The sequence below is a fragment of the Eublepharis macularius genome, chromosome 8 (assembly GCF_028583425.1).
Source record: "Eublepharis macularius isolate TG4126 chromosome 8, MPM_Emac_v1.0, whole genome shotgun sequence".
NCBI classification, from domain to species: domain Eukaryota; kingdom Metazoa; phylum Chordata; class Lepidosauria; order Squamata; family Eublepharidae; genus Eublepharis; species Eublepharis macularius.
Window position 1 is genome coordinate 5,446,846 of NC_072797.1, and position 25,185 is coordinate 5,472,030.

General features: G+C 45.4%; 1 protein-coding gene across 27 annotated transcripts in view; it reads right to left on the bottom strand.

The window, feature by feature from the left end:
• Window positions 1-25,185, bottom strand: part of CELF4 (CUGBP Elav-like family member 4) — a 999,910-nt gene that overhangs the window by 837,128 nt on the left and 137,597 nt on the right. For all 27 annotated transcript variants that reach the window (XM_054986392.1, XM_054986378.1, XM_054986390.1 and 24 more), the window contains exon 2: window positions 12,494-12,576. In XM_054986392.1, the coding sequence (XP_054842367.1) occupies window positions 12,494-12,576 (83 nt within the window). The remainder of the gene's footprint in view (window positions 1-12,493; window positions 12,577-25,185) is intronic.

Here is a 25,185-nt window from a genome sequence, read left to right on the forward strand (position 1 = left end):
GGAGGTCAATGTCTTCCAAAAAGGGGAGGGACAGGAAATGAAGCCAGTCAAGAGGTCGCATAAGGACTCCCCCTTCCCCTGAATTCCTTGCCACTTGTTCTGATCAGAGCTCTTCCTCCCTGGGAAACAAAACCGAACGAGTTTTTCTTTTACCATTGTGCACAGGCGAGTCCCAAATTTTATTTTTCTTTGGGAGGGGTATTCATTTGGCTATCGCAATAATGCAAGCACAGATTGCAACATGGGGAAATGCACCCATGCGTCGAGATGCATATCATCTCAAAACTCATATCAAGATCACAGAAATTCACACTGGATCATCAGAAGGATGCAGAATGCACCACTGCGCAGAAAACTGCATGTTTTGGATATGCAATGCAGCAAAACTATTAATAACTAAGGAGCGGAATGACTTTTCTCTCTCTCTCATCCTAGTGCATTTAAGAACTGTGCAACATGATCAGTGAAATCACATGATTACAAATCTTGCTGGACTCTACAATATCACTGTGGAAAATGGGGAAAATTCATATTTGAATGATTTCCATTTGAAAAGGCTCACAGTGAAAATAAAAAAAGAGTAAACGTGATCATAGCCATACTCCTTTGCATGCTAATGTAGTACTAAAGGTTTTTTTTGTTTTTAAATGGGAACATTCAAATGTGTGACCCCTCTGAGGTTCAACAAGAACTGCACCATAGCAGCTCCACAACATACAGTAATTAAATCAGAGAAAGCCACTGTGTTGTAGATGCTAGAGTGCTCGTCTCTGACACTGAGACCTGAGTTCAAATCACTATTCTCTGACCTTTTACACACAGCTATTCATCTCCCCGTTTGGCCTTACACTATGTTGGATGTTTTTTTTTTCTTTCTTTCTGATTTATGCACAGCATTCTGTAGCTTCTGTGGTGATCCTGACAGTATCCCTGACCTTGCGGGAATTTAGTAGGTGCCGGTTGCTTGCAACTTTTTCCTTAAATGCGATAACCTGCCCGGTCTGATTTCCGGGCAGATGTTTACATTTGCCTTTCCTTGACCTGCCCTAGATCCGTCCCCTGCACAATGATTGGTCTGTTTGACAACACTCCCCCCCTTTCCTCCTCCTCCCCCTTCTCGACTTTTCTCTCTTCTTTCAGCTTCCAGGATATGTTTTGAAAAAAGCTATGTCTCCTTGTGGGCACACAGCCCATCCATTTTGCCCTGCTGTCCTCTTGCCTTTTTGTGGGAGAGGGGGCTATCTGGCCTCTCCAAGTGCTGAAGTACCCTACCCTGCAGCACTGTGCTTCCTTAGACTTGGCCCTCAGGAGCTCTGCCTAGCAAACCCCTTAGCAGCAGGAGTGAAAGAAAGCAGGTGCTGCTCCAGCAGCTTGAGTGCCCAGCCCTGCTCACATCAGCCTGAGACTTGGTCGTCGGGTGCTCTGCCTGCCTGGTGAGCCCCTTGGCATGTCAGTGAGCCCCTAGGCAAAGAATCATAGAATCATAGAATTGGAACGGGGCATACAGACCATCTAGTCCAACCCCCTGCCCAGTGCAGGATCAGCCTAAAGCATCTCTGACCAATATTCATCCAGCCTCTTCTTGAAAACTGCCAGTGAAGGGAAGCTCACCACCTCCCTAGGCAGCTAATTCCACTTTTGAACTACTCTGACCGTGAAAAAGTTTTTCCTAATATCCAGCCGGTACCTTTCTGCATGTAATTTAAGCCCATTGCTTCGGGTTCTACCCTCTGTTGCCAACTGGAACAGCTCCTTGCCCTCCTCCAAATGACAGCCTTTCAAATATTTAAAGAGAGCAATCATGTCCCCCCTCAACCTCCTCTTCTCCAAACTAAACATTCCCAAGGCCCTCAGCATTACCCCATAGGGATCAGTCTCCAGACTCCTGATCATCCTCGTCGCTCTCCTCTGCACCCTCTCGATTTTGTCCACATCCTTTTTGAAGTGAGGCCTCCAGAACTGCACACAGTACTCCAGGTGTGGCCTGACCAAGGCAGTATAGAGAGGGGCTATGGCCTCCTGCGATTTCGACTCTATGGCCCCTTTGATACAACCCAGGATTGAATTAGCCTTTTTTGCCACCGCATCACACTGACTGCTCATATTCAGTTTACAGTCCACTCTTACCCCAAGATCCCTTTCACATATACTACTGGCCAGAAGTGTATCCCCCATCCAGTATTTGTGCTTCCCATTTTTGTGGCCCAGATGTAATACTGTGCACTTGTCTTTGTTGAATTGCATCCTATTCACAGCTGCCCACTTCTCCAGAGTGTTTAGTTCTTGTTGAATTTTAATTCTATCTTCTTGCGTGCTTGCCACTCCTCCCAATTTGGTATCATCAGCAAATTTAATGAGCAGCCCTTCCACTCCTTCATCCAGATCACTGATAAAAATATTGAAAAGTACTGTGCCCAAAACCGAGCCCTGCGGCACCCCACTGGACACCTCCCTCCAATCCGATGAAACGCCGTTGACCACCACTCTTTGAGTGCGGTCCTCCAACCAGTTCCCTATCCACCGAACTGTCCTATAGTCCACTCCACAATCCTCCAGTTTGCCCATCAGAATGTCATGTGGGACCTTATCAAAAACTTATCAAAAGAAGTGATGCTGCTACTCCAGCTCCTGGTGACCAAGTCCCGTGAGACAGTCAGCCAGCCCAGACACACACAAACAGTCAGAGCAGCAGCAGAGCTTCTTCACTGCTGCTGCTGCTGCCCCTACTGAGCGGGCCAGTGAAGGAAGAAGTGGCTGCAGGGCAAGAGGTGTGCCCTGGCCTCACTGCTGCTGGTCTGACAGCTTGGGTGAGTCGTATGGAAGGCATCAAGGGATTTGCCAGGTAGGCAGGCATGGCCCCAGACAGCACGGCATTGAAGGGCAGGGCGTTTGGAGATGGTGAGGCTGGATGGTCAAATCCAAAAAAATGGGCTGGGGGGTTGCTTGCGTGTACAGAAGCAGTACCATGAGAAATCAACAACAACAACAAAACCCAACGCAAGGGCAACATGTGGGAGAAGAGAAAGGCAGAGAGATTCTCACGCAGGGTATTGGGCATTGATCAATTTAGTGGTTTAACCGTTGTGCAAAACTAATGATGTGTGCAATGAGGTAAGTATTTCAGAGGATCTTTTTTACCAATCAGAATTCTTTCTCCAATCGGGGGGGGGGGGGGCTGCATAGAGTTGGAGCAAAATCCAACACCAAGGCAGAGGTGTGTGATGCACCACGGCCGAATAAATGAGCTTTCACTCCCACAAAGATCAGGAGCGAGGCAAGAGTGCAAAAAAGGGTGGAGATCAGTGGATGGACTTCAGCCAGTCAATCATTCCCAGGTGAATCTATCTCACAGAGAAGCTGCAAGCATAAAATTGGGGAAGGGACTCTACACATGCCATTGAGCCCTTCGGAGGAAGAGACGGATAGGATAGATATCGTGTAATTGGCCAGGCATCTGGTAGGCTGGGGTTTAATATAAGTAGTTCACAGGTAAGGAAGACTTCTCAATAACCTAAACTACTATAGGAGAACAGATGTTTTTCTGGGGAGGCTCAAAATAACTGATGCTTTATCCACACCAACACACTGAACCAGCATTGTGGTACGATTTGCCATTAAATGTCTAGAAATGTGTTTTTCTTTATCCATCTATCGTGACAGCTAGTAAAGCCATTGCAGGGACCACAACAGAAATAATAATATGATGAGACAACATCATAGCTGGAGATACCAAATAAGCCATTCTGTCCTCAAGGCTAATACCACCAAAGATAATTGCATTCCTGTTGCTGATGTGATTTGAGATCTGTCCCTCTTCTCAGGGCTCATTTCGAGGGGGAACATGCAGGAACACAGTTCCGGCTGTTCTCCGAAGAAGAAACATGGCAGGTGGCCCCCTCCACCTGACTCTCGGCCATTTTGGACCCGTTTTGTCCTGGAATGGGGCTGAAACAGCCCAGATTGGGCCTCTGACAGGTGGTGGATCACTCTCCTGCTCAGCAGTGGCCCTATTCTGACCATTTTGGGCCCCTTTTTGGCCATTTTCAGCCCCTTATTGCCATTTTGGGCCCAATTTCGGCCCTGAATGGCCAGGATTGGGTCCAAAACAGCCAGGACAGGTGATGTCAAAGGGTGTGACATATGCAAATCAGTTATGCCAATGACTCATTTCTGGTGATGTCAAGGGCGAGGCATATGCAAATGAATTATGCTGATGAGTTATGCTAATGAGTTCCTCCAGCTCTTTTTCTACAAAATGACCCCTGCCTCTTCTTAGGTGTTTCCTGTCAATTCCCTTTCAACTCAATACATGTATTTCTCCATTGGAACATTTAAACAATTCAGAGGCTGAAGTGAGGTCAAGCATTGCAAATCCAGGATAAGCAACTGAGTAAACCACCATATAAGTAGGTCCACCTGGATCACCATGAGAATTAACTAATGAGAAAAAGACACAAGGCATATACTAGAATCATCAACAAGAGTTTCAATAAACTAGCAAGATCTCAGCTACAGGCAGACACTCTTGTCTACCTGGGACACAGTGAGAGAGTGCTGTGGGAGTAATTTGCCTATCAGCAGCTTGAGATGTCCTAGTTGAACTCGAGTGTGATCCATAACGGGGGTGAAATTAATAAAACCAGGCACTGCTGTTTCAACCAAATTTCACCTAAAGCAAAATTCCAAGGTGCAGTTGAAGGCTTCTGCTAGGGTGAAACTGAGAACATCTTGAGAGACAAAAGAAGAATTTCCATTCGATATGAACCCCATTTTTCTAAGCTTTGATTTGTGCCTGAAAGCATGTGTGTTTGATGAAGGGAAGCCTGTCATTGAACATCCACGTCAATGATTTTTTTTTAAAAAAAGAGAGAGAGAGAGAGAGAGAGAGAGAGAGAAGAAGTTATTTTTGTCCTTTGATGACTTGCGCCTACTTCGTTCCAGTATCATGGATGAAATATAGACCAACTTGGAGGGGCTAGCTGAAAGGACAGTGAAACACAGAGGTGGATTTTGACAACACCACAAGGAGAAGCAAAGCAAAAGTGACGGCTGTGGCTCAGCTCTTGTTTCAGCTCAGCTCTCGTTTCAGTAATACTAGCAAAATTTTCCTGCATAATCACTCTTTATGCTTATCTACGGGATCAGAGTGTAAAAGATTTCGTTACACTCCCAAGCAAAGCCCAATTTTCATAACTTGCCAAGAAATCAAATGCAACGGTAAGACAACATTTCTACCATGTCCTCTCCGAGGCATGGATTTTAATGGATCCTGACATCTGGAAAAGCGCCTAAACTGCTGAAGTTAACAGTTTGCTAGCTTCTTTACTTTGCTCATTTCTCCTTTGGGGTCTTAACAACGATCCGGTGAGGTAATGCAAAGAGGCAGCCCCCTTTACTGCATGTGACCTGCTCCCTCTTAGTCACAAAGAAAACGAGGAGGGGGAAATATACCACCGTACTTATTAGACATGAGCTCAGTTTATTTGGATCATAAATAAAAGCTGATCTTGATAGTGTAATTACATTTCACAACATTATCCTCTGACATTAACCTCAGAAAGGGGGGGGGGGCGCGATAGTTGGCCTCGTTGTAATTTAGAATCAGAATGGCTTATACTTAAAAACAAAAAAACATAATTATATTTCCCCCTGATTTCATTTCCTCTGGGAGCCAATTTGAAATGGAGAAGGGGAGGGGACAGTAAATATTGAACTACCTCTGAAGGAACATTTTTCTCACGTCTCCGCCATCGTCACGGTCTGGATCGCATTTGCATTCCCTCTTAGATCAGGGGGATGAATTTCTGATATGGAAGTTTTTTATCACTGCAGATTTATTCAAATCTCTCACAAAGCACACACAAAAATCCCCACAAAGTATGACTCAACTCCTATGCCTCCCCTCTGCTTCCCCTCCATCCTTCCTCCCTCCCCCATCAACCCGATGACTGCCTAATTTGTCTGAAAATGTCAGTAGTTGTCCCCCATATGAAGGATTAGCACAGATTAAGGGGGAACGGTGTTAATTGTAGGTGGGGGAGCGAGAGCAAAGCATCTCCTCAATGTGTTCTTGATTTCCCCCGTGTACGTCTGCCTCGTAATAAGCTTCCTTTAATCTGGAAGGCCCCTTGGTGAAATCAGCACCACGGACAGCAATATTGATTGCTTTTGAGAAACCATCACAGCTGCTCACCCAAATTACCTTTGATATGTGACCTTTAATGTAATTACCGCCACATCAAAGCATTTCTATAAATTATTAAAGAACTAATATACTTCATCATCCTGCTATTTTATTATATGTAAAATATAAACAACTGTCAACAAACACTTTGCAAACGCAAACCAGACGGCACCCAAGTTTGCTTCGGCCCACCTTTAAGATAACGAGAAATTCGGGAACTGCCCAAACTGTTTAGCACAAAAGGAAGAAGGGGAGACACATAGTTGCAGGGTGTTTCATAGTTCTACCTGCAACAGCACATCTTCCCACCCACCCAAATTAATAAAGACTTTATTAATTCACCATTCGCCTGGGAATGACTCCACCAGCAGTCTTTATACCCTACACATCATTCGGAAATATGTGAAGCATATTCCTGTCACCTTACAAAACACATCCCCAAAATAATTAAAGTAAACTATATGCGCATAACCCTGCTGTGGAAAAGCACAGGCTGCTAGGAAACTTTGGGGGGCACCACATGCACAAAGGTCGAGGGGGGCACCATTTCCATATATTTGCATTTACACATTTTTTTGAAAAAGAAAAATTGATACAGAATTTGAGAACAAGCAATCTTAACAGGCAGGTTCTGGGTTGCTTATGGGAGGAAGCTATTGAGTGAATGAACTGGGGGAGGAATTGCTCTCTCTCTCTCTCTCTCTCTCTCTCCCTCTCTCCCCCTGCCCACCCCACCCCCATCTCTTTTCCATTCCTGGATTGTTAATCATATCTCTCTGCCTTCACTTTACTTTCTTTTTAGCTGCTCTCAGGTCAAGAGAATGTGTTATATATGTGACAAAAGAGAAGGCCCCACACATGTGCATGCCCGTGTGTGCACGCACACAGACAGACAGACAGACACACACACATACAGAGATCAATCCTGCTGACCTAAGGAATTCAGCTTCTTTTGTGGTGATGAAGTATAGTTGATATTACTACAGCATGTTATCAACCACTGTTCAGGATTGCCATAAATCGAAGATGCAGGCATACTATAAACAAGGACCTGGGCCTTTCGTTTACCAAAAGTCAAGGGCTGTTTCCCATAAATAAGTTTCGATTTAAGAGGGCCTGTTTGTTATTGATGGCAACTAACCACAGCCGCTAGCCGTCCCCTCCCTCACACAGGGCAGGAAGCTTGAGTTTGCATCGGGGCAAGAAACCAGACTTCTCACACCCCTTGTGGTGGAGAGCACTTCTGAGCTTGCATCACAGCCCCAGGAGGAAAAGCGGACCAAGAGACAGCTGGTAGTGATCCCAGCACCTATCACGGCCACAACCCCTAGGCCATAACAGGCTACTTTTGCCACTGCCACCACCCAAAACAGTAGTCTTGGACCCATGGGGTTCGACTGTCATACAGGCCACAGTGACCTCCTGAAGGCCTTTTTCTTCTGATCACAATTTTTGCTGATTTGGAAGAACCTGCTGCTATTGCACAGACAGGGATGACAGAGTCTCTCTGCACGAGACACCGCGGCGCGTGTCCGTCAAGTGTAGCAAAATGCAATGTTAGCTGGGAAGCATAGTTTAAAAAGACAGAGCCTCGGAGATCGCTCTTCAGAGGGTTTGTTCATTTCATCTTTGCCTCTCAGAAGGCTCTGTCAAGTTCACTTCTCTACAGGAGGGTAGTTTTAAAAGACAGAGCCGGCAGAGATCGCTCCTCAGAAGATTTGTTAATTTCATCTTCGCCTCCCGAAGGTTCGGTCAATTTCACCTCTCCGGTCTAAAACGGTGTGGTTTCACAACCAAAGAGCAGCGAGGAACGGAAATGGGCTGAGGCTGCCTTCAAGAGATGGGCTTGGATGTGGAGAGGTTATCATGGACTGAAGCTTCCCTTCTGGCAGTTCACAGCCCTTTCACACAGCTCCAGTGTATAGCAAAGTCTTTACCCTGCCGCCGGCTCTGCCTTTTTAAACTACCCTTCCCCACTAACATTGCATCTTCCAACATGTGTTCTTCACGTGTCAGACGTCTCCTGTAGAGAGACTCATAGACGCCATGCTCCCTGCCTCTCTCTGTATATACCAGGAAGAACAACAGGGAATTGGTGACTGGACAGTACAGTGCAGAAGAGACAGAGACTGTATTTTAGCAGCACCTCAACTTTGGAAGTCTTTCTCCAGAGAACAGCAAGATTTGAGTCCAGTGGCCCCTTAGAGAACAACAAGATTTTCAGGGTATGAGCTTTTGAAAGGCAGAGATCCCTTCTTCAGATCTCTTGTTGCTTTCTAAGACTCCACTGCAATCCTACTATTCTACTGCAGAGCAACATGGCGACCCACCTAAAACTATCTTCTCCACAGAGGCTCTCACCTGGCCACAAGCTTCAGACAGCCAAGTAAGAACTCTGCTGTTTTCCCAAGGAAATGGCTATGGGTCTGCCCCCTACTTCTCACCTCCATTGTCACTAATACGAAAGTCCTTTCCCAGCTCTGGTTTATCTCTAGTTTTTAATGTGGTGGGTATCTGAAATATCTTTTAGGCTCCATTGTCTCATGTCTCATTCTTTGCTGATAATGATTATGTTTCTATGAGGAAAGTGGGTTTTTTGGGGTAATTGATTTCTCTTTTAACCTTTTCTGGATTTTCATGATTTGCTGTCAACTGCCTAAAGTGTTTTGAATAAAGAGGTGGGATACGTATATTTTCAGTATCTTCCCATGATCTGCTGCGCATGGCATGGAATGGCAGGTGGAGGGGAGTGGATCTTCAGGCACATGGCTTGCTTGCAACTGGATTAGGGCACAGACCAGAAGTTGAGCCCACCCAGCCTCTATACATTACGCCGAGCAAGCCATTGGCAACTGCAGGATTTCACTACAAAACCAGAATAGCAAATTCAGTCCTTGTTGTTTGAGGAGGACCATTACATCATCCACTGCACATCTCCCGTCTAGCCAGCATCTCTTTCTGTCCTTAGTGGGATATGGTAGTCATCTAGGGTTAACAGTCACTCCCCTGGTCCACCCCCCGTCCCTGCTTACCTGGCTGGATCCCCTGGTCCACCCCCTGCTCCTGCTTACCTGACTGGCAGAGGAAAAAGCAGGGGAACGTGCCTCTTAGGGCGCACTCCAGGGTGGAGTGGCATGCTTCTGCACTCTGCTGTGGGCTGATTTTGGCTCTAAATGGCTGAACTGGGCCCATTTGGGGCCTGACTTGGCCCACTGTGAAGTGCAGAAGCTCTCCAGGGCCCTCCTGTCAGCACTCCCACATTCTGCTGTGGGATGAAGGAGGTCCGTTTGGGGCTGAAATCAGCCTACCGTGGAGCACAGTAGTGCTCCCAGGGCAGCTCGATGCCCTGTGTGATTATGTCACTTCCCGGAAGTGACATCATCACACAGCCCAGGAACACACACACATTTTGGGCATGTGCAAAGACTTCAACAAAAGTGAGTACTGGGTCTTCCACCTCCCACCTGGAGGATAAGGGGACCTGATAATCCTATTAAGCTGTCCCTTAAACCATGATGCTCTTAAGTAGAGATGGGCACGATCCGCATTACGATTGAAAAAAACCCACGATAATGGCAATCACGCGATTGGGACCCGGCGGATCGTGCTTGAGCACAGCCAACGATCCAGCGGTCGGGAGGGGGGCTGGATCAGGGCTTGATCGGGGCGATCGTGCTCAGATCTGGAATCCAGACACTCAGGCACCAGCAATCTATTCCCCTGGCAACGGAGCCAGGGGAATGCCTGAGCTGTGTTTGCCCTCCTTCTGTCGCCCTGGAAACCCAAATGGAAGCCCAGCTTGCCTTGATCAGCAGGGCTTCCTTCCAACCACGGAGCAGCAAAGCAGTCACCAGCTGGGAGAAGACACTCAAGGGAGGGAGGGGGAAAGGGGTGTTCTGTAGCCATGGGCACTCCAATCTCATCCCTGCAAACCCTGATAGGCAGCTCTGACGGCCAAACACAGACAGCCAAACACAAACACAGATGCCGCTGGCATCAGCCACCGTTCCTGTATCGCTGGGAACAGCGGGGCGCCCCTCCGCTTTTGCCTCCACGATCCACGATCCACGGATCAAAAATGGGAGATGATCAGTGTGGATCGTTAATTTGGGATTGTTGCCGGCGCCGATCCATGATCAGCTTGATCGGTGTTTTTTTTTGGGATCGTGCCCACCTCTACTCTTAACCTCTTACCCTGTTATAAATACTGATCACGCAGGAACATGTTTATCCTCCTTTCATCGCAAGATCCAAGAGCAGTGAGCTCACAAAAAGAGAAAGCTAACTCCGGTCTCTTCATACCATCCAGCACACTGAGATTGCATCATGGGAGGACTACCATTACCAAGCAGTGAAGGTAAAAAAGTTAAATTCACTTTAAGGGGGGTTGATAACCAAAATGAGACAAAGTTTTAGCAAATGAACTCCAAACATTGATCTATACAGCAGCAATGCCTGCCCTCAGCTCCTCCAGCATAAGGGAACTAAGCACCTTCAAATGAAGTTGCTTTAGGAACGTGCAGTTTTTGGGGAGTCTAAATACGGATTTAGAAGACTATCAGGATACATGCATTGAACGCTATGCTGCTCTATTTTATGCATTTGCCTCTAAGATCTGCATCGTAAAACCTGTATTTTTTCAACATCCCTTTCTTAAGCACCAGCTTATATTTTGTTACTCTCGCTCCCTTTTTCCCAATAAGCCAAAAAACAACTGCATATGCAAAATTTAAAAGGGAAAAAAAGGAATGTATTATTAATACAGATGAGAACGGCTCTGCTTCTTGTCACTCAAAAGATTGCAACGAACCACATAGGGCCACTATCTATCAGAACGAGACGGGTAAAGGTGTAAATATATATTTATTTAATGCAAAATATATTATTTCAATAAACCATACCCTCGGTTAGTGAATGCAAGCACATTGTTTGACTGCGTTGATAACTTAGGGGACAAAAGCAAACTATGGGATGTTAGAAATGTGCCTTGGCATAGAAGCAGTTGAGGACGTGTCTATTTTAGCAAAAACATAAAAGCTCATGGGACAAAATTAATCTATAACACCAATCTTTAATTGTCTGATTAGAACTATGCAACTTTTTAAAAAAATCAATTTTGACCCATGTTCTGGTTTGTCCAACGAGAATCGCAAACGTCACTAGTACCCTCAGGCTGTTTTCTGTGTGTTTCCTTTTCTTTTTAAACATCATCAGAATCAATTCAGAGAGCTTGCACAAAATCATCGCTCTCAGTGTGTCAGCCTTTGCAATTTGGAGAATCTCAGTTCCGAAAATCTAAATTTCGCATTTATTCATTCTGTACTCTCAAATAGGGTTACCGTAGTGGCCTTCCCCCACACCAGCTTTGCTTCAATAGTGTCACAGAGACAGATCTTCCCAAACTATTCAGTGGGACCAGATCCCTCAGAAAGAGACCAGATCTCTCAGAAAAGGACCAGATCTCTCAGAAAGAGCACCTAATAGACCCACACCTCCTTTTCAGCTCTGCAACCACGAAACTGGGGAAAGGCGAGACTTTGAAATGGAACTTAAAGCTACACATTACCAACCCTCCACAAGATAAAATGTATGTCTAGTTATGTTTCCTCTGAAATTTCTGAATATTGTCTGTTGAGTGTGAGCCAAGAAGTCAGAGATATCTTTTCCTGAAATGGACTGCTATGAATTCCTTGTCACATACAAGAATGCCTCCCCATAGCTCACGTCCCACACAGTATCCCTGACTCTCCTCAAAGAACACTTCTTGTATTGGCTTTATCTGGGTTGCTCACAGCCAAGTTTCTCACTCGTTTGAAGAACTTTTGAAACCGTTTCTTATCCCTACCCCAATTCCTCCTTTTTCCTGCTACACCTTCACCTCTGAGCCATCACAGCTCCCCAAAACCACTCAGAGCTCACAAGAAATTTGACCAACCCATTTGTCATCAGGACAGCATTTGCTTAAGAACTCCACACTCAAGATTGCTCTGTGGAGAAAGAAACATCACTCATTTCCCCCACCCCTACCAAATGCTGACCTCACCACCCCCCAAAGACTTCCAGATTCTGAAAACCATCGCCAGCAAGATCTGGCCCGGACACAGTTCACTTTTTGACCTCTTCTTTTGCGATTCTGTCAAGCCATGTAAAAGAGGGAACATGTCAATGTTCAAAAAGTAAGCAGAGCAGCACCGGCACCCACTCCCGCAGCGCGAAGCGTGGTTTTTCCGAGTAACTGCTCATCTTGCAAAGAGATCCACATCATTACAAAACAACTGGGCTGGTACAAAAAAAACAATCTGGACTCACCCCTGGCAATGTCTTCTGTTCATGCAGCGCGCTCTGGGCTTTTAGAGCAGATTCTCTTTCACAGTATGTTAGGAAGGCACAACCTGGAACAAAAAAAAGAGAGAGAGCAGATCTTATGAATAAAAATGCCCTATAGGCAGCTGTTACCAGCTTCCCATTTCAAGTAAAGTGACCAAGCAGATGCTTTAGAGAGTTATCATCTTCTCGGAGGCAACTTTCTCTCCTGTCCCTGCTCCTGTCGTGTCTGTGCCCCATCCATGCCATTACTTGATGCTGATCTGTTGTTCCGAACCAATGTTTCATGCTATAACTTGATGTCATATTGCCAGTGCCATAACCGTTTTGCTTTCACAGGCTTATTGAAGCTGCAGGTGTCTTAGCGAACAGACGGTAGAAGCTCTCAGTGCTTCTGACCTTGTACACTGCTCACTCCCATGCGCTGCTATGTCTCAGCTTTGATCTCCTGCTTTCTCAGTGTCTACACTTGATAGGGCAAACATGTGAGACGTTCTCAGGACGGGTTCGCGCCAAAAGTCCTGTTTTGCTGATGGGAGGGGGGAGGAGTAAATGTGTGAGTTAAGAGGAAGAGTTTTCTCACATGTTGCCATTCCTGTCAACCTGTTCTTACTGCTTAGTTGCTTACCTTGCTTCTGAGTAATTCTATGGACATATCTGTGGAAATGATTTGATTCCTGAATAAAACCTTCTAACCAAGAGCCTGGATTCTTGTTTTGATGGTACTGGGCTCTATCTGCCATAGCCTGTCATCCATAGCCTGTCAGCTCCATTACATTGAATATTCAAAGTCAAAAAGAGTCCAGTAGCACCTTTAAGACTAACCAACTTTATTGTAGCATTAGTCTTAAAGGTGCTACTGGATTCTTTTTGATTTTGCTACTACAGACTAACACGGCTAACTCCTCTGCATCAATTGAATATTCAGAGATATACTGCATTTATACATGAAGGTTCCATTGCGCTTTCATAGCTAATTGTCTTTGGTAGACCTTTCCTGCATGAACTTGGTTAATCACCTAGTCTATAGATGGGGGGACATTTAAACCTTCCAGGACATTCAGTTGCAGACCTAAAAGTAGCAATCCTGCAGAGGAAATTCAAAGGGAGATTGGAAAGAGAGAGTGCTGAATTGCAACTGATAGTGAAGCTCAAGACCATACATCCACCTGGACTGAATTGAGACCTAGGCTTACTGTGTCATTACCAATGCTGATTTCTCCACACCCACCACCCCTCTGCATACTCCAGCCTATCCAATCACACCTGCTGTTGTCATTCACCAGCTTTTGTTATTTACCTACTATTATCATTCGGCATGGGAAAGCATTCACCAAGATATAAGGACAGATGGACTCACATTCTAACTGTATCTGAAGAAGTGAGCTGTGACTCACAAAAGCTCATACCCTACCACAAATTTTGTTAGTGTTATAGGTGCTACTGGACGTTTGCTCTTTTCTGTTGCTACAGACAGACTAACACAACTATACATCTTGATCCACCTACTCTATAGTTTCAGGTGGGTGGCCATGTTGATCTGCAGTAGAATAGCAGGATTTCAAATCCAGTAGACCCTTAAAGTCCAACACGATTTCCAGGGTATAAGCTTTCAAGAGAGCCAGTTTGGTGTAGTGGTTAAGAGCATGGGACTCTAATCTGGAGAGCTGGGTTTGATTCCCCACTCCTCCACTTGAAGCCAGCTGGGGGACCTTGGGTCAGCCACAGCTTCTAGCTCTCTCAGCCCCACCCACCTCACAGGGTGTTTTGTTGTGGGGATAATAATAACATACTTTGTGAACCGTTCTGAGGGGGTGTTAAGTCATCCTGAAGAGCAGTATATAAATTGAATGTTGTTGTTGTTATTTTTTCAAGAGACAAAACTCCCTTCATCAGTTACAGCTATTTTCCCTTCTAGGAATCTAGCAAAGGGAGCTTTGACTCTTGAAAGCTTTTGCCTCTGTAAATCTTGTTGGACTTTTAAGGTGCTAACGGACTTAAACCTTGCTCACTTGGTCTATGGTATGACAAACCGACGCAAGAAAAAACTAGACTCATCTTGTCCATAAAGCACCCTCCCCTCTCCCACATCTATCTAGGCACAAGGGAGGAGGGGGTGCCATTGAACCCAGCAGGTTTTGCCGTAAGTTGGCTATGACTTGATGGCGGTTTCCACCACCAGCTTCCTTGTGCTTTGAGGATGCCTATCTGTTGTTCCAGGAGCTTCTCAAGAGGTTGAGATACACAGAGGCACACAAGGTTTGAAAGCAAGATTCACAGGAGAGAGCTAATATTTCCCAGCTACTGGATGGAGGAAACGGAGTACAAGGAGCTGCTTATACCAAGTCAGCCTTTTCATCTAACAGGGCCAGTATCACCTGCTCCGATTGACCATGAAGCTGCAGGTACTCAAGTTGAAGCCGTTCATGTCATCTGCGACTTGATTCTTTTAAACTGAGATATCCGGGACTGACATTGGGACAATCTAGTAGCAAAGTAGTAGTGGCTTTACCTCCAACATCATCCCGCAGAATTCAAATACAGGCCCTTCCAGAAGAGGAAATATATTCACGCTCAGGAAATCCAACAGCAAAGACTGCTTTAGCTACCTGGCTCTTCTTAGCCTACCTCGTGCACACCTGAAACCAACTTTTCAGCAATGCATTGGGCTAAGCAAGCACTTCATGGCTACAGTGTTGTTGAAGTTATGGAAGTAAGTAGGCTCAGTCCTCAAGAACTTAACCAGGAAGAGTGCCTGGGACTCCTCCTGGAAGGAAAGAAGCCGGCAAACTCTTTCCATACAGTTCAAGAGTTACCGAGTGAAGAAAGGGCTCTGGCAGATGCAAGGGAAAAGGCTGGTGCCTTCCAGGCAAGGACTGGGAATATTTTTAATATATAATATTTATTGTGTTTTTAATGTTGTAAACTGCTTTGGGCCTTGTTTTGAGGGAGAGGAGGTCTACAAATTTGAAAAATAAATACATTCTTGTGTTCATCTATACTGAGCTCCCAGTGCAACGTCTGCCCAGGTCAACTGGTAGAATGGCGACCACTGCTTCAGCCTACAGGTAGAGTTGTCAACTGGCTAGAGAAAAAGTATCCATCTCTTTAACAGAGGCTTGATGCATGAAAATGGACAGCTGAAACTTTTTGTGGCATGGAGGTAAATGGTGGTTGTCATGTCTGTCACCCATCCATGCCAATATTTTCAGCTGAGGTGTTACCGTGTGTTACCATGAACCATTGTTCTCTGCTGTGCCTTGATGTCATATTGCTAATGCTGTAACTTGCCTTGTATTCACAGGCCTGATGTATCCAAAGGGTCTTATCTCTTGTGCTTTGAAGCTCAGTGTCTCTGACCTTGCAAACCTGCTGGTTCTCAGTGGGAAGAAGAATACCATGTCTCACTCCTAATCTATTGCCTCTCTTGTATCCAGACAAAGCATGCAAACTATTTAGGGAGTTCTCAGGACCGCTTTGTGCCAAAAGTTATGTTTTCCTGTTGGGAGGGGAGAAGAGTACTTGGGACCTATATGAACCATAGTTTTACAGATCTTGTTATTCCTGTCAACTTTTGATCAACCTGTGGACATATCTATGAACATGATTTGATTCCTGAATAAAGCCTTTTCAATCAAGACCATAGAGTGCTTGCTGTGAGGGTACAGGGGGTCTATCTGCCATAGCCTGTCATCCATAGAACTGACAGTGGTAGAGAATGCCCTCAATTCATAGCTGACTTATGGTGACCCTTGGTGGGGTTTTCATGTCAAGAGACTAACAGAAGTTGTTTGCCATTGCCTTCCTCTGCATTACAACCCCAGTTTTCCTGGGAGATCTCCCATCCAATTACTAACCAAGACTACTCCTGCTTAGCTTTTGAGATCTGATGAGATCTGGCTTGCCTGGACTGTTCAGCCACTACTGAAAATACAGACAACCAGCTCTAGAAGCATGTTTCTTTGGTCTCTGCTTGTTAAGAGTTATAAGTGCTCTAGAAGATAAACTGAAACTTTTCGTGGCATGGAGGTAAATGGTTGTATAGAGTGCCCTCAAGTCATAACTGACTTATGGTGACCCTTGGTGGGTCAGTATGACTTCAAGGCAAGCTCAGTACCATGAGAGAAGTCCCACATACACTCTCTGAAACAAGAGAAGAGTTTGGATGGCTTCCCAGAGTTCTAAGCAGGGAGCTTCAGTTTTCTGCCATATCCCCAATCCCTCTTCAAAACTAATTAAAAAAGGATGACAAGATCATCCATCAACAAGTCAAGTCAAATGAGTAAACATGGACATTCACTTAGCCCGCACACTTTATTGACCCTGGGTTTTCTTGGTTCCAAATTTGGCTTGTACGACTGCAAAATTTGGATTTCTCCCCCCCACTACCAAAATTCTACCCCACCCCAGGATGATGAGGCAAGACCAGCAGACGTTCCCCCTTTTCAATGGATTTCTATTTTACATGCAGGACGGCAGGGTCCCACAAGAGGAAAGGAAGCCGCGCCAATGATTTCAGAATGGATCTTAAAAGATGGTAATCAAGGGGGAAGCTACGCTTAAAATTTAATTTCGGTGCTAAATCATGCGCCGAGAGCTCTCTGCTGACCAAACAATGAAAGGGAAGTCTCCCACTAGTAGCAAACCTGGAGTAGTTGATACAGTCTAATTAGGCTGATCATAGCACACCGTTAGAGAGATAAACTACAGAGTGTAAAGCTCCTGTAATGGTAGCAATATATTTCCTCTTCTGGTGATGGCCCCGATGACAGCTGAGAGTAATGAAGTTCTGCGGTGCTTCCCACACTGTGACCGTAATTCAGATGTCGCAGGTGGCAAACTCCTCCTTTCGTTATAAAAACAGCATCCTCCTTCCGTGCTCCATTCCACTCTGAGCAGGATGAGTTATCAGGAGGGAGGAAGCATAACAAAACTCTTCCTCCAGCTTTGGGGCTCAAACAGCAAAGAGCTCCCAGTTTGGATAAAAGAAAAGCACCGAAACACTGGTGGAATCCCAAACAAAGGCACAGGCTCCCTTGTTGATATGCTCACAGCCTAGAGATCTGGCAGGGAAAACGAGGAGGTGCGAGATCCCAACACCAGTGCAAGGGTATCAAAAAGGCAGGTAGGCTAGGAATCAAGTACTTTTCACCTCCAGGCTAGATTACTGTAATTTGCTCTGTGCTGGGCTGCCCTTGGGCCTGCTCCAGAAGTTACAATTGTGGCTGTACGTGTTTTGACCGGGACTCTATTCCGGACACATATTACACCTGTCTTGCGCCAGCTGCACTGGCTTCGAGTGGAGTTTTGGATCAGGTTCAAGGTTCTGGTCGACCTTTAAAACTTTTAGTGGACTGGGACTGACATACTTGCGGGGCCGTCTCTCATCCTACATTCCCTGGAGGTCGCTCCAATCAGCAGGTAAACAGCTACTGGTATTCCAGGCCCCAAGGAGGTTCAACTATGTCTAGGGGTTTTTTTGGCCCTGGCGTCCATCTGGTGGAACTCTCTGTCCACGAAGGCCTGGTCTCAGCAGGATCTGTTATTGTTTCACCGGGCCTGTAAGCCAGAGGTGTTCCACCATGCTTATGGTGGTTGAGACAGGTGGATCACCCAACCAGCCGCCGACCAGTATTAATTAGTTCTTGGCCACCCTGCCCCATGGACCCAGATGGTATCTGAGATCTGAGATGCAATCTATGCTGCTCTAAGATGTTTTGTTAGAGTATTCATATGATGATCCCTAGCGTTTTTACTGTATGCTTTTATTGTATGTATTTATTATGTTGTTTATCCAGTCTGAGCCTGCTTGCGGGGAGAGTGGACTATAAATGAAATGAAATCAAATCAATAAATAATGCCAATATTAGTTTATGTCCAAGCCAAGACCAAGCTGATATGGAAAGCAGTGGAGTACCCCGACACGTGGAGTCAGCCAGTAAGGAGAAATACGCCCTGCTCCTTTAATATAGGCTTAATGGGATGTTATTTACCTACATGCCATGAAACTCTTAACTTCCCATTTCCTACTATTAGGCTAGCAATGGAATGTCCTGGAAGATTAAAATGTTCTCCTCCTCGTTTTTGAATGTTGTGATTTTTTTGATCTATCAGATTTATGTCAATTTATATATTGTTTTGCATTGGACCAGTTTGTCCAATGTAGAGAGTTTGGCCGATATAGAGAGCAGAAGGGCAATGTTTGTCCAATGTAGAGAGTAGGAGGGCATTGTTGTCACCTGATGGCATATATAACATTGGAAGATGAAGAAAACAAAGAACATGAGATGATATAGCTGGTGTTGTTACGACCCAGGTGCCATGGCCCAGTCTGGGCTCAGTGAGAGTGAGGACTCCTCAGGAGGAGAGGGGCTTCGTGTAGCCAGCCCTGACTCAGCAGAGGCTGATACTCAGGAGCCGCAGCTGCTGGCTAATCGGAGCTTGCAGCCAGCAGCTGAGGCAGAGCCACCAGTACTTTCCAGCCCAAGCCCCACAGGGGAAGCTCAGCCAGGGACTTCCAAGGGGAAGCTCAGTCAGGGGCTTCCACCCTCCACCCAGGTTCACCAATGCCTAAAGAACGGCGCAGACAAAGGCTGATGCTGGAGCTGCAGGAGAGGCGGTGCAGTGCTCATCTCCTGAACCGACGCCAGCTGCTGGAGAGCGATGTTGAGTAGCAGTAGGATGGAACCCCAGCAGCTGGCTGTAATCCATGCCTGGCTATAAACGCCAAGTGGAGGAAACTGCCAGGTGTGGAAGCAAAGTGTCAAACCACCTGCAACCACTCCGTGTACCTTGCTTGTGCCTGCCTTTGGATCAGACACTATTGGCAACTGGCCTTGGACTGTACCTGACCTGGCTCTTGGACTGTGGACTCACACCTGGTGTTTACTTCTTGCTCTGACCACAGTTTGGACTTGGCTGTCGACCCTTGAACTCCCCTTGGGCTTTGTGTTGGTGCGTGGACTTGAACCACCCTGCTTGGGCTGGCCCAGCCCGTGACACCATGATTATGCTGTTAGAGTGAATATAAGGACTCAGTAGATGACACAGCATCTTCATCTTAGCAGATAAGTCTGACACAAAGGAGTATCACCCAACCTCTCACGTCTCACCACTGGACAGCTTTCTCAGCTTGAAGATGCACATCTGGAAACCCCCCGCTTGTAATTAACTGTCATCCGATTGAACCACAGTCTCTAGGAAACATGAGGATGTACCAAGTGCTCTCATGAGACGTCTAGGTTGTTAAAGAGAAGAAAAAAATAACCAGGAGCTGAAAGGAGGGGGGGGGGCAGAAGATGCCTTCTATCTCGGCTCTATTTTAATTTCACCACCAGGGGATTCGACAACATAAATAATAATTGCATGGAACACAGATGGATAATAATTGCAGCAAAAGTCATGCCAACCCCTATAATCAATCCCCAAAGAGTTTTAAGGAATGGAACACAGTGGAAGAGGCATAGTGTGGTTTTAAGGGATGCCGGAGGCTGCTGTGGTGTAAATCAAACCTTTGGCCTGCCTAGCATTAGCAGCTTTGAGTGGCTCACATTTCCCAGTGTCGCAGGCAGAGTCATCGGCAGGCCTGATATCCAAGATCTGGAGTCAAGCTAGGATTACTACCCTAACAAAGCAGTATTGCTATCGACAATGATCATGTTCTCTAAATATCACCTTATCTACCTTTTGGGCATGCTTGATGGTATTTATTGACCTTTAAAGAAACAACTGGGGCCAAACACATATATAATTTCTTATTCCTATGCCCCGTGGCTGAGAGTGGTAAGCTGCAGTACTGCAGTCCAAGCTCTGCTCACGACCTGAGTTCAATCCTGGCGGAAGCCGGGTTCAGGTAGCCGGCTCAAGGTCGACTCAGCCTTCTATCCTTCTGAGGTCGGTAAAATGAGTACCCAGTTTCCTGGGGGGTAAAGTGTAGATTACTGGGGAAGGCAATGGCAAACCACCCTGTAAAAAGTCTGCCAAGAAAATGTTGTGATGTGACATCCACCATGGGTCAGTAATGACTCGGTGCTTGCACAGGGGACTACCGTTACCTTTTATTATTTATTTATTTATTTATTTATTTATTTATTTATTTATTTATTTATTTATTTATTTATTTTTATCGTATTTATATTCTGCCCTCCCCGCAAGCAGGCTCAGGGCGGATAACAACATTAAAAAATTTAAAACATTTAATTAAACATTAAACATAAAACATTAAAAAAAATGTATAAAGATATTAAAAATAGCAGCACTCTTTTCTTGGTGGCGGCAATATCATTGATTTCAGAAAGTTCAACAGTGCAATTGAACATGACAGCAGCTTCAGAACAGTGGTGGGCAGCTCTCATAGGGAGGGGAGTAGATGTTATATCCTCCAGCCAGTGGAGGCCCAGCCTCAGCCATAAGCCTGGCAGAACAACTCTGTCTTACAGGCCCGGCAGAAAGATAGTAGATCCTGCCGGGCCCTGGTCTCGGTAGACAGAGTGTTCCACCAGGTAGGAGCCAGGTCTGAGAAAGGTCTTGCTCTAGTCGAGGCCAGGCGGGCCTCCTTGGAGCCAGGGACTGATAGCAATTTATATTCTCCTGATTGGAAAGTCCTCTGGGGAATATACGGGGAGAGACGGTCCCTCAGGTACGCTGGCCCCAGTCCGCACAGGGCCTTATAGGTCAATACCAAAACCTTGAATCTGATCCGATACTCCACTGGCAACCAATGCAGCTCGCGCAATACTGATGTAATATGCGCCCTGTTTGGTGCTTTCATAATGCACTATCATGACTGATTTGATTGCTCAAGAAATCCCTCTGAGCAGGTCATGATGGAATCGACCACACATTTTGGTGTCAAATGGGTAGCTATGTTAGTGTCCGGTAGAAGAACAAGATTCAAGTCCAGTAGAACTTTTAAAAAACAAGAATTCCAGGATATGTACTTTTGAGAGTAAAAGCTCCCTTCGTCAGATGCAAGTAGGAATGGAGATCTCCAAGTCTTTATATCCCAGTCAGAAGGTGGGAGAGGTGTTGCAAAGAAGGGAGTCAGGATGCAAAGGTACAATGCAAAATGTAATCAGCTTAGTTAGAATAGGGGAGACACGCTCAGGGGTAAGAAATGCAGGAAATCAGCATCTGTAGTGAGATACAAATCCCATGTCCCTATTCATCTTGCGAGGTGGGGGGTGGGGGTGGGGGTGTCCATTATTCTGAATTAGTAGAGTCCAGTAGCACCTTTAAGACTAACCAACTTTATTGTAGCATAAGCTTTCGAGAACCACAGCTGTCTTCGTCAGATGAGGTTCTTGAAAGCTTATGCCACAGTAAAGTTGGTTAGTCTTACAGGTGCTACTGGACTCTTTACTATTTTGCGACTACAGACTAACACGGCTAACTCCTCTGGATCTATTCTGAATTAGTGAAAGCATTTTGATCTAGTTCTCTCTTGAGGTGGCAAATCTCCGGCAGTTATGGGACATTTCGCACTTTTCTCACCTCCCAGATATGCTCAATCAAACCTTTCCCAATGTATTGTTTCACCTCGGGACAAGCTATCAAGCTATTTGTGTGTGTGTGTGTGCGCGTGCGCGCGTGCGCGCGTGCGCGCAGAAGACGTAATTCTGCTCCAGGGTATGTTTCACACTGTAATGGGGCTGTCTCAAGCCCTATACTGTGTGTGTGTTCTGGACCCATCCATGTACCCTCAGATTACATCTGAGCCCTCTCTTCCCCTTCTGTGAGATACCAGCCATCCTTACCACTACTTCCATGGACCTTCTCCCTCTTTATGACTGGTAAACATCACCCCATCCCGATTACTCTTTCCATTTCCTCCCTGTTTTCTAGTTAACTCTGTGTGCTTCCTCTTTTTGCTCTGTTAATAAAGAAACCTTTCCTGTTGAACACCTGCCTATTTACTTGAGAGTTCTCTAAGGGAATGCTCTTGGTATATATTGGTGGAGATCCTGCCGTTACCCCCTCTCGCTGTGTCTCCTTGAATGCTAATTCCCCCAACTTGAATGCTAATTCCCCCAATTAGGGTAACATTCCTGAAAGTACATTTAGAGGTACAGTCTATAGTTGGCTAATATCTGTAGCATCCCTCCACGTTATAGATCAGTGATCCTCAGCTTGAGGTCACTGGATTCCATAGTGCCCACCAACATGTTTGAACCCACAAACATAAAAAAAGCTCCGTATTCTGATTCAGGTCGGTTTATCCAAGTTAGACACAGGTCTTCATGATACTTACTGTCTGAATTGAGATTCTAGGAAGTGAACCTGGGTATATTTGCATGTAAAGCAGATACTCTGCCTCTAAGGTATTGCTGCACTCTGGTGCTCACTTACTGCTTCCAGAAAGCATCTTTGCTTCAATGCAATGAGCTGATCCTGGCTTACTTCTAACTTTATTGGAATAGAAGCAGCCCAAGAGGCATCATTTTTGTATCATTAGGAAACAGCTGCCTACGTCATAGGAGCATGCTTAGCTTGGAACTCCAAATATTTTGTGATTGGCCCCAGTGCCCATAGCAGCCGTTCTGTGACTGGTCCCACCCCAGCATGGCAGGCCTACCTGTTTTCAAAAGACGAAGAGCACCTACAGGTTCAGCAAGGTTGGAGGACATCTATGACATTAGCCCCACTCACTCCCCCATTGTGGTGCAGATTTTCCCTCCAAAATGGTCAAGATTGCTTGCTGTGGCTAGGCAGCCTCTCGGTATAATCTTAAGTTTCTTTTGATTCACACTTTAAAACATATATATTTATGGTTTATATCCCAGCCAAATATTTGGTAAGGGAGAAGCAAGAGCCCACATCTTCTTCAAAAGAAATGGCAGTAGAGGTGGAGTAAAGTCCCAAAAGGAAACAGCAGGTTTATTACACGGGCAGGATTGGTAGGCAGGGAAGGAAAAGCGGAGGTAAATTTTAATTGTAGAACAGAATACTTCACAAACATTAGGCATAATAATCTCCTTAAAGCTTATTTTCAGGAGTTACAGATCTTAAAAGTGAGAGGTTGGTAGGGTCAGACTTAGATTACATTAACAAGGTTTCTTCATAGATTTCACTTTACAGCTTAGGTGTTCTGACATCAACACAGCAGTCTTTTACTTTTACTTCAAACCCAGAGTCATCCTCAGAGCCCAAACCCCCCTTTTAGACACTGGGCAGGAATTACTCTTCTCCAAAAGACATAATCCTGATCACTTGGCTGAAGTGTAGTCTCCTTTCACTATCTTCTACCTCTGCCAACAACACGCCACCAGGTTTTTCTTGTCTGTGTAAATTAATTCTGGTTCTCACACTTAAGTACTTTAACTAAAAGTCTTCTTTAAACCGAAAGCTGACAAACTTAGGGCAAACTTTTCCTTTTTCCTCACACAGAGGGTTATTAGTCTGTCTCTCCTTTTCAGACACCAAACTTCAACTCCCTCAACAATTCTGTCAGCAGCAATTGTTACTTTCTCACTGGCCCATCACATAGAGAGGGGATCAGCCTGTCAATCATTCCCCCTTCAGGCAGTTTTTTTAACCCTTTCCCTTCCACTCTCTGGGTGTTGCAGTTAGTAAATCTTTCATTTTAAATCCCATTCCATCACAACCTCTTCCAGACTAACCATCTTTCAAGACGATTGCAGCATATATATGTTGGGGAACTAGGGCTTCCAAACCGTAGTGGTGATTAATCCAGCAGCAATGTGAGTTTAGCATTTACGGCACAATCCGCTGGGAAGTATTCTTGCACAAGCTTACTAAATTGCACACGCACTAAGAAAAAGCACATTCGTAAGAATTTCCCAGGGGATGGGGTCTTACTCTCTGTTTCATGGATTTTAATTTGGCTGTTTTATGGTACGTTCATGGATTGCTACCCATCCAGAGATTTTGGAATGGGACCGTTGAAGAAAACATACATGCAAATATATTTTTGATCCACCCCCAATAAAACTCATTTTGACTGGTTTTTAATATAAGTTTCCTGGAAATTCAAGAATCAGCAAAGTAAACAAAATGAACATTGTAATGTTCAAAATGCATTTTTTAAAAATAAATAAATAAATATATCTGCCATGTTGTGACTTGCCATGCCACCGTGGTTTGCCCAAGAAAGACTGCAAAACACATTTGTATGGACCCTACGGAGTCTAATCTTCCTCTTCGTCCCCAGATGTATTATCCAGGTCTCTGGTAACGTTGCAGTGATACATCCCACGGGAGAAAGATGACGCACCTCGGCCAACTATTAATAGTTGTAATTAAGGGCTTCCCCCCCCCTCGCCTTACTTTGGCAGTCAGCCACAGCTCTCTTGGCAGCAAAAGGCACCCCATTTAGATCAAAAGGACAGGTACTTAACATCCACCTAAAGACCTCAACTTGTCTGGGATTCGTTTCGGTGATTTCTTTCCCCCCACTGCAGGTAATGACAAGCTGCCCCGGAAAGGGGGTTTGGACATTTAAAGAATGATGTCACTGGGTCAAGGGCTCAGGGTCATGGAATCAGAGATGCAGAAACAGAATGCACATGAGTTGAAAAAGCTATAACAACAACAACAGCATTTATATACCGCTCTTCTAGATAGTGTAGTGCCTCACCCAGAACGGTTAGCAAGTCAGTGTTATTATTATCCCCACAATACAGCTGGGGAGCTGGGGCTGAGAGGAGTGGCTTACCCAA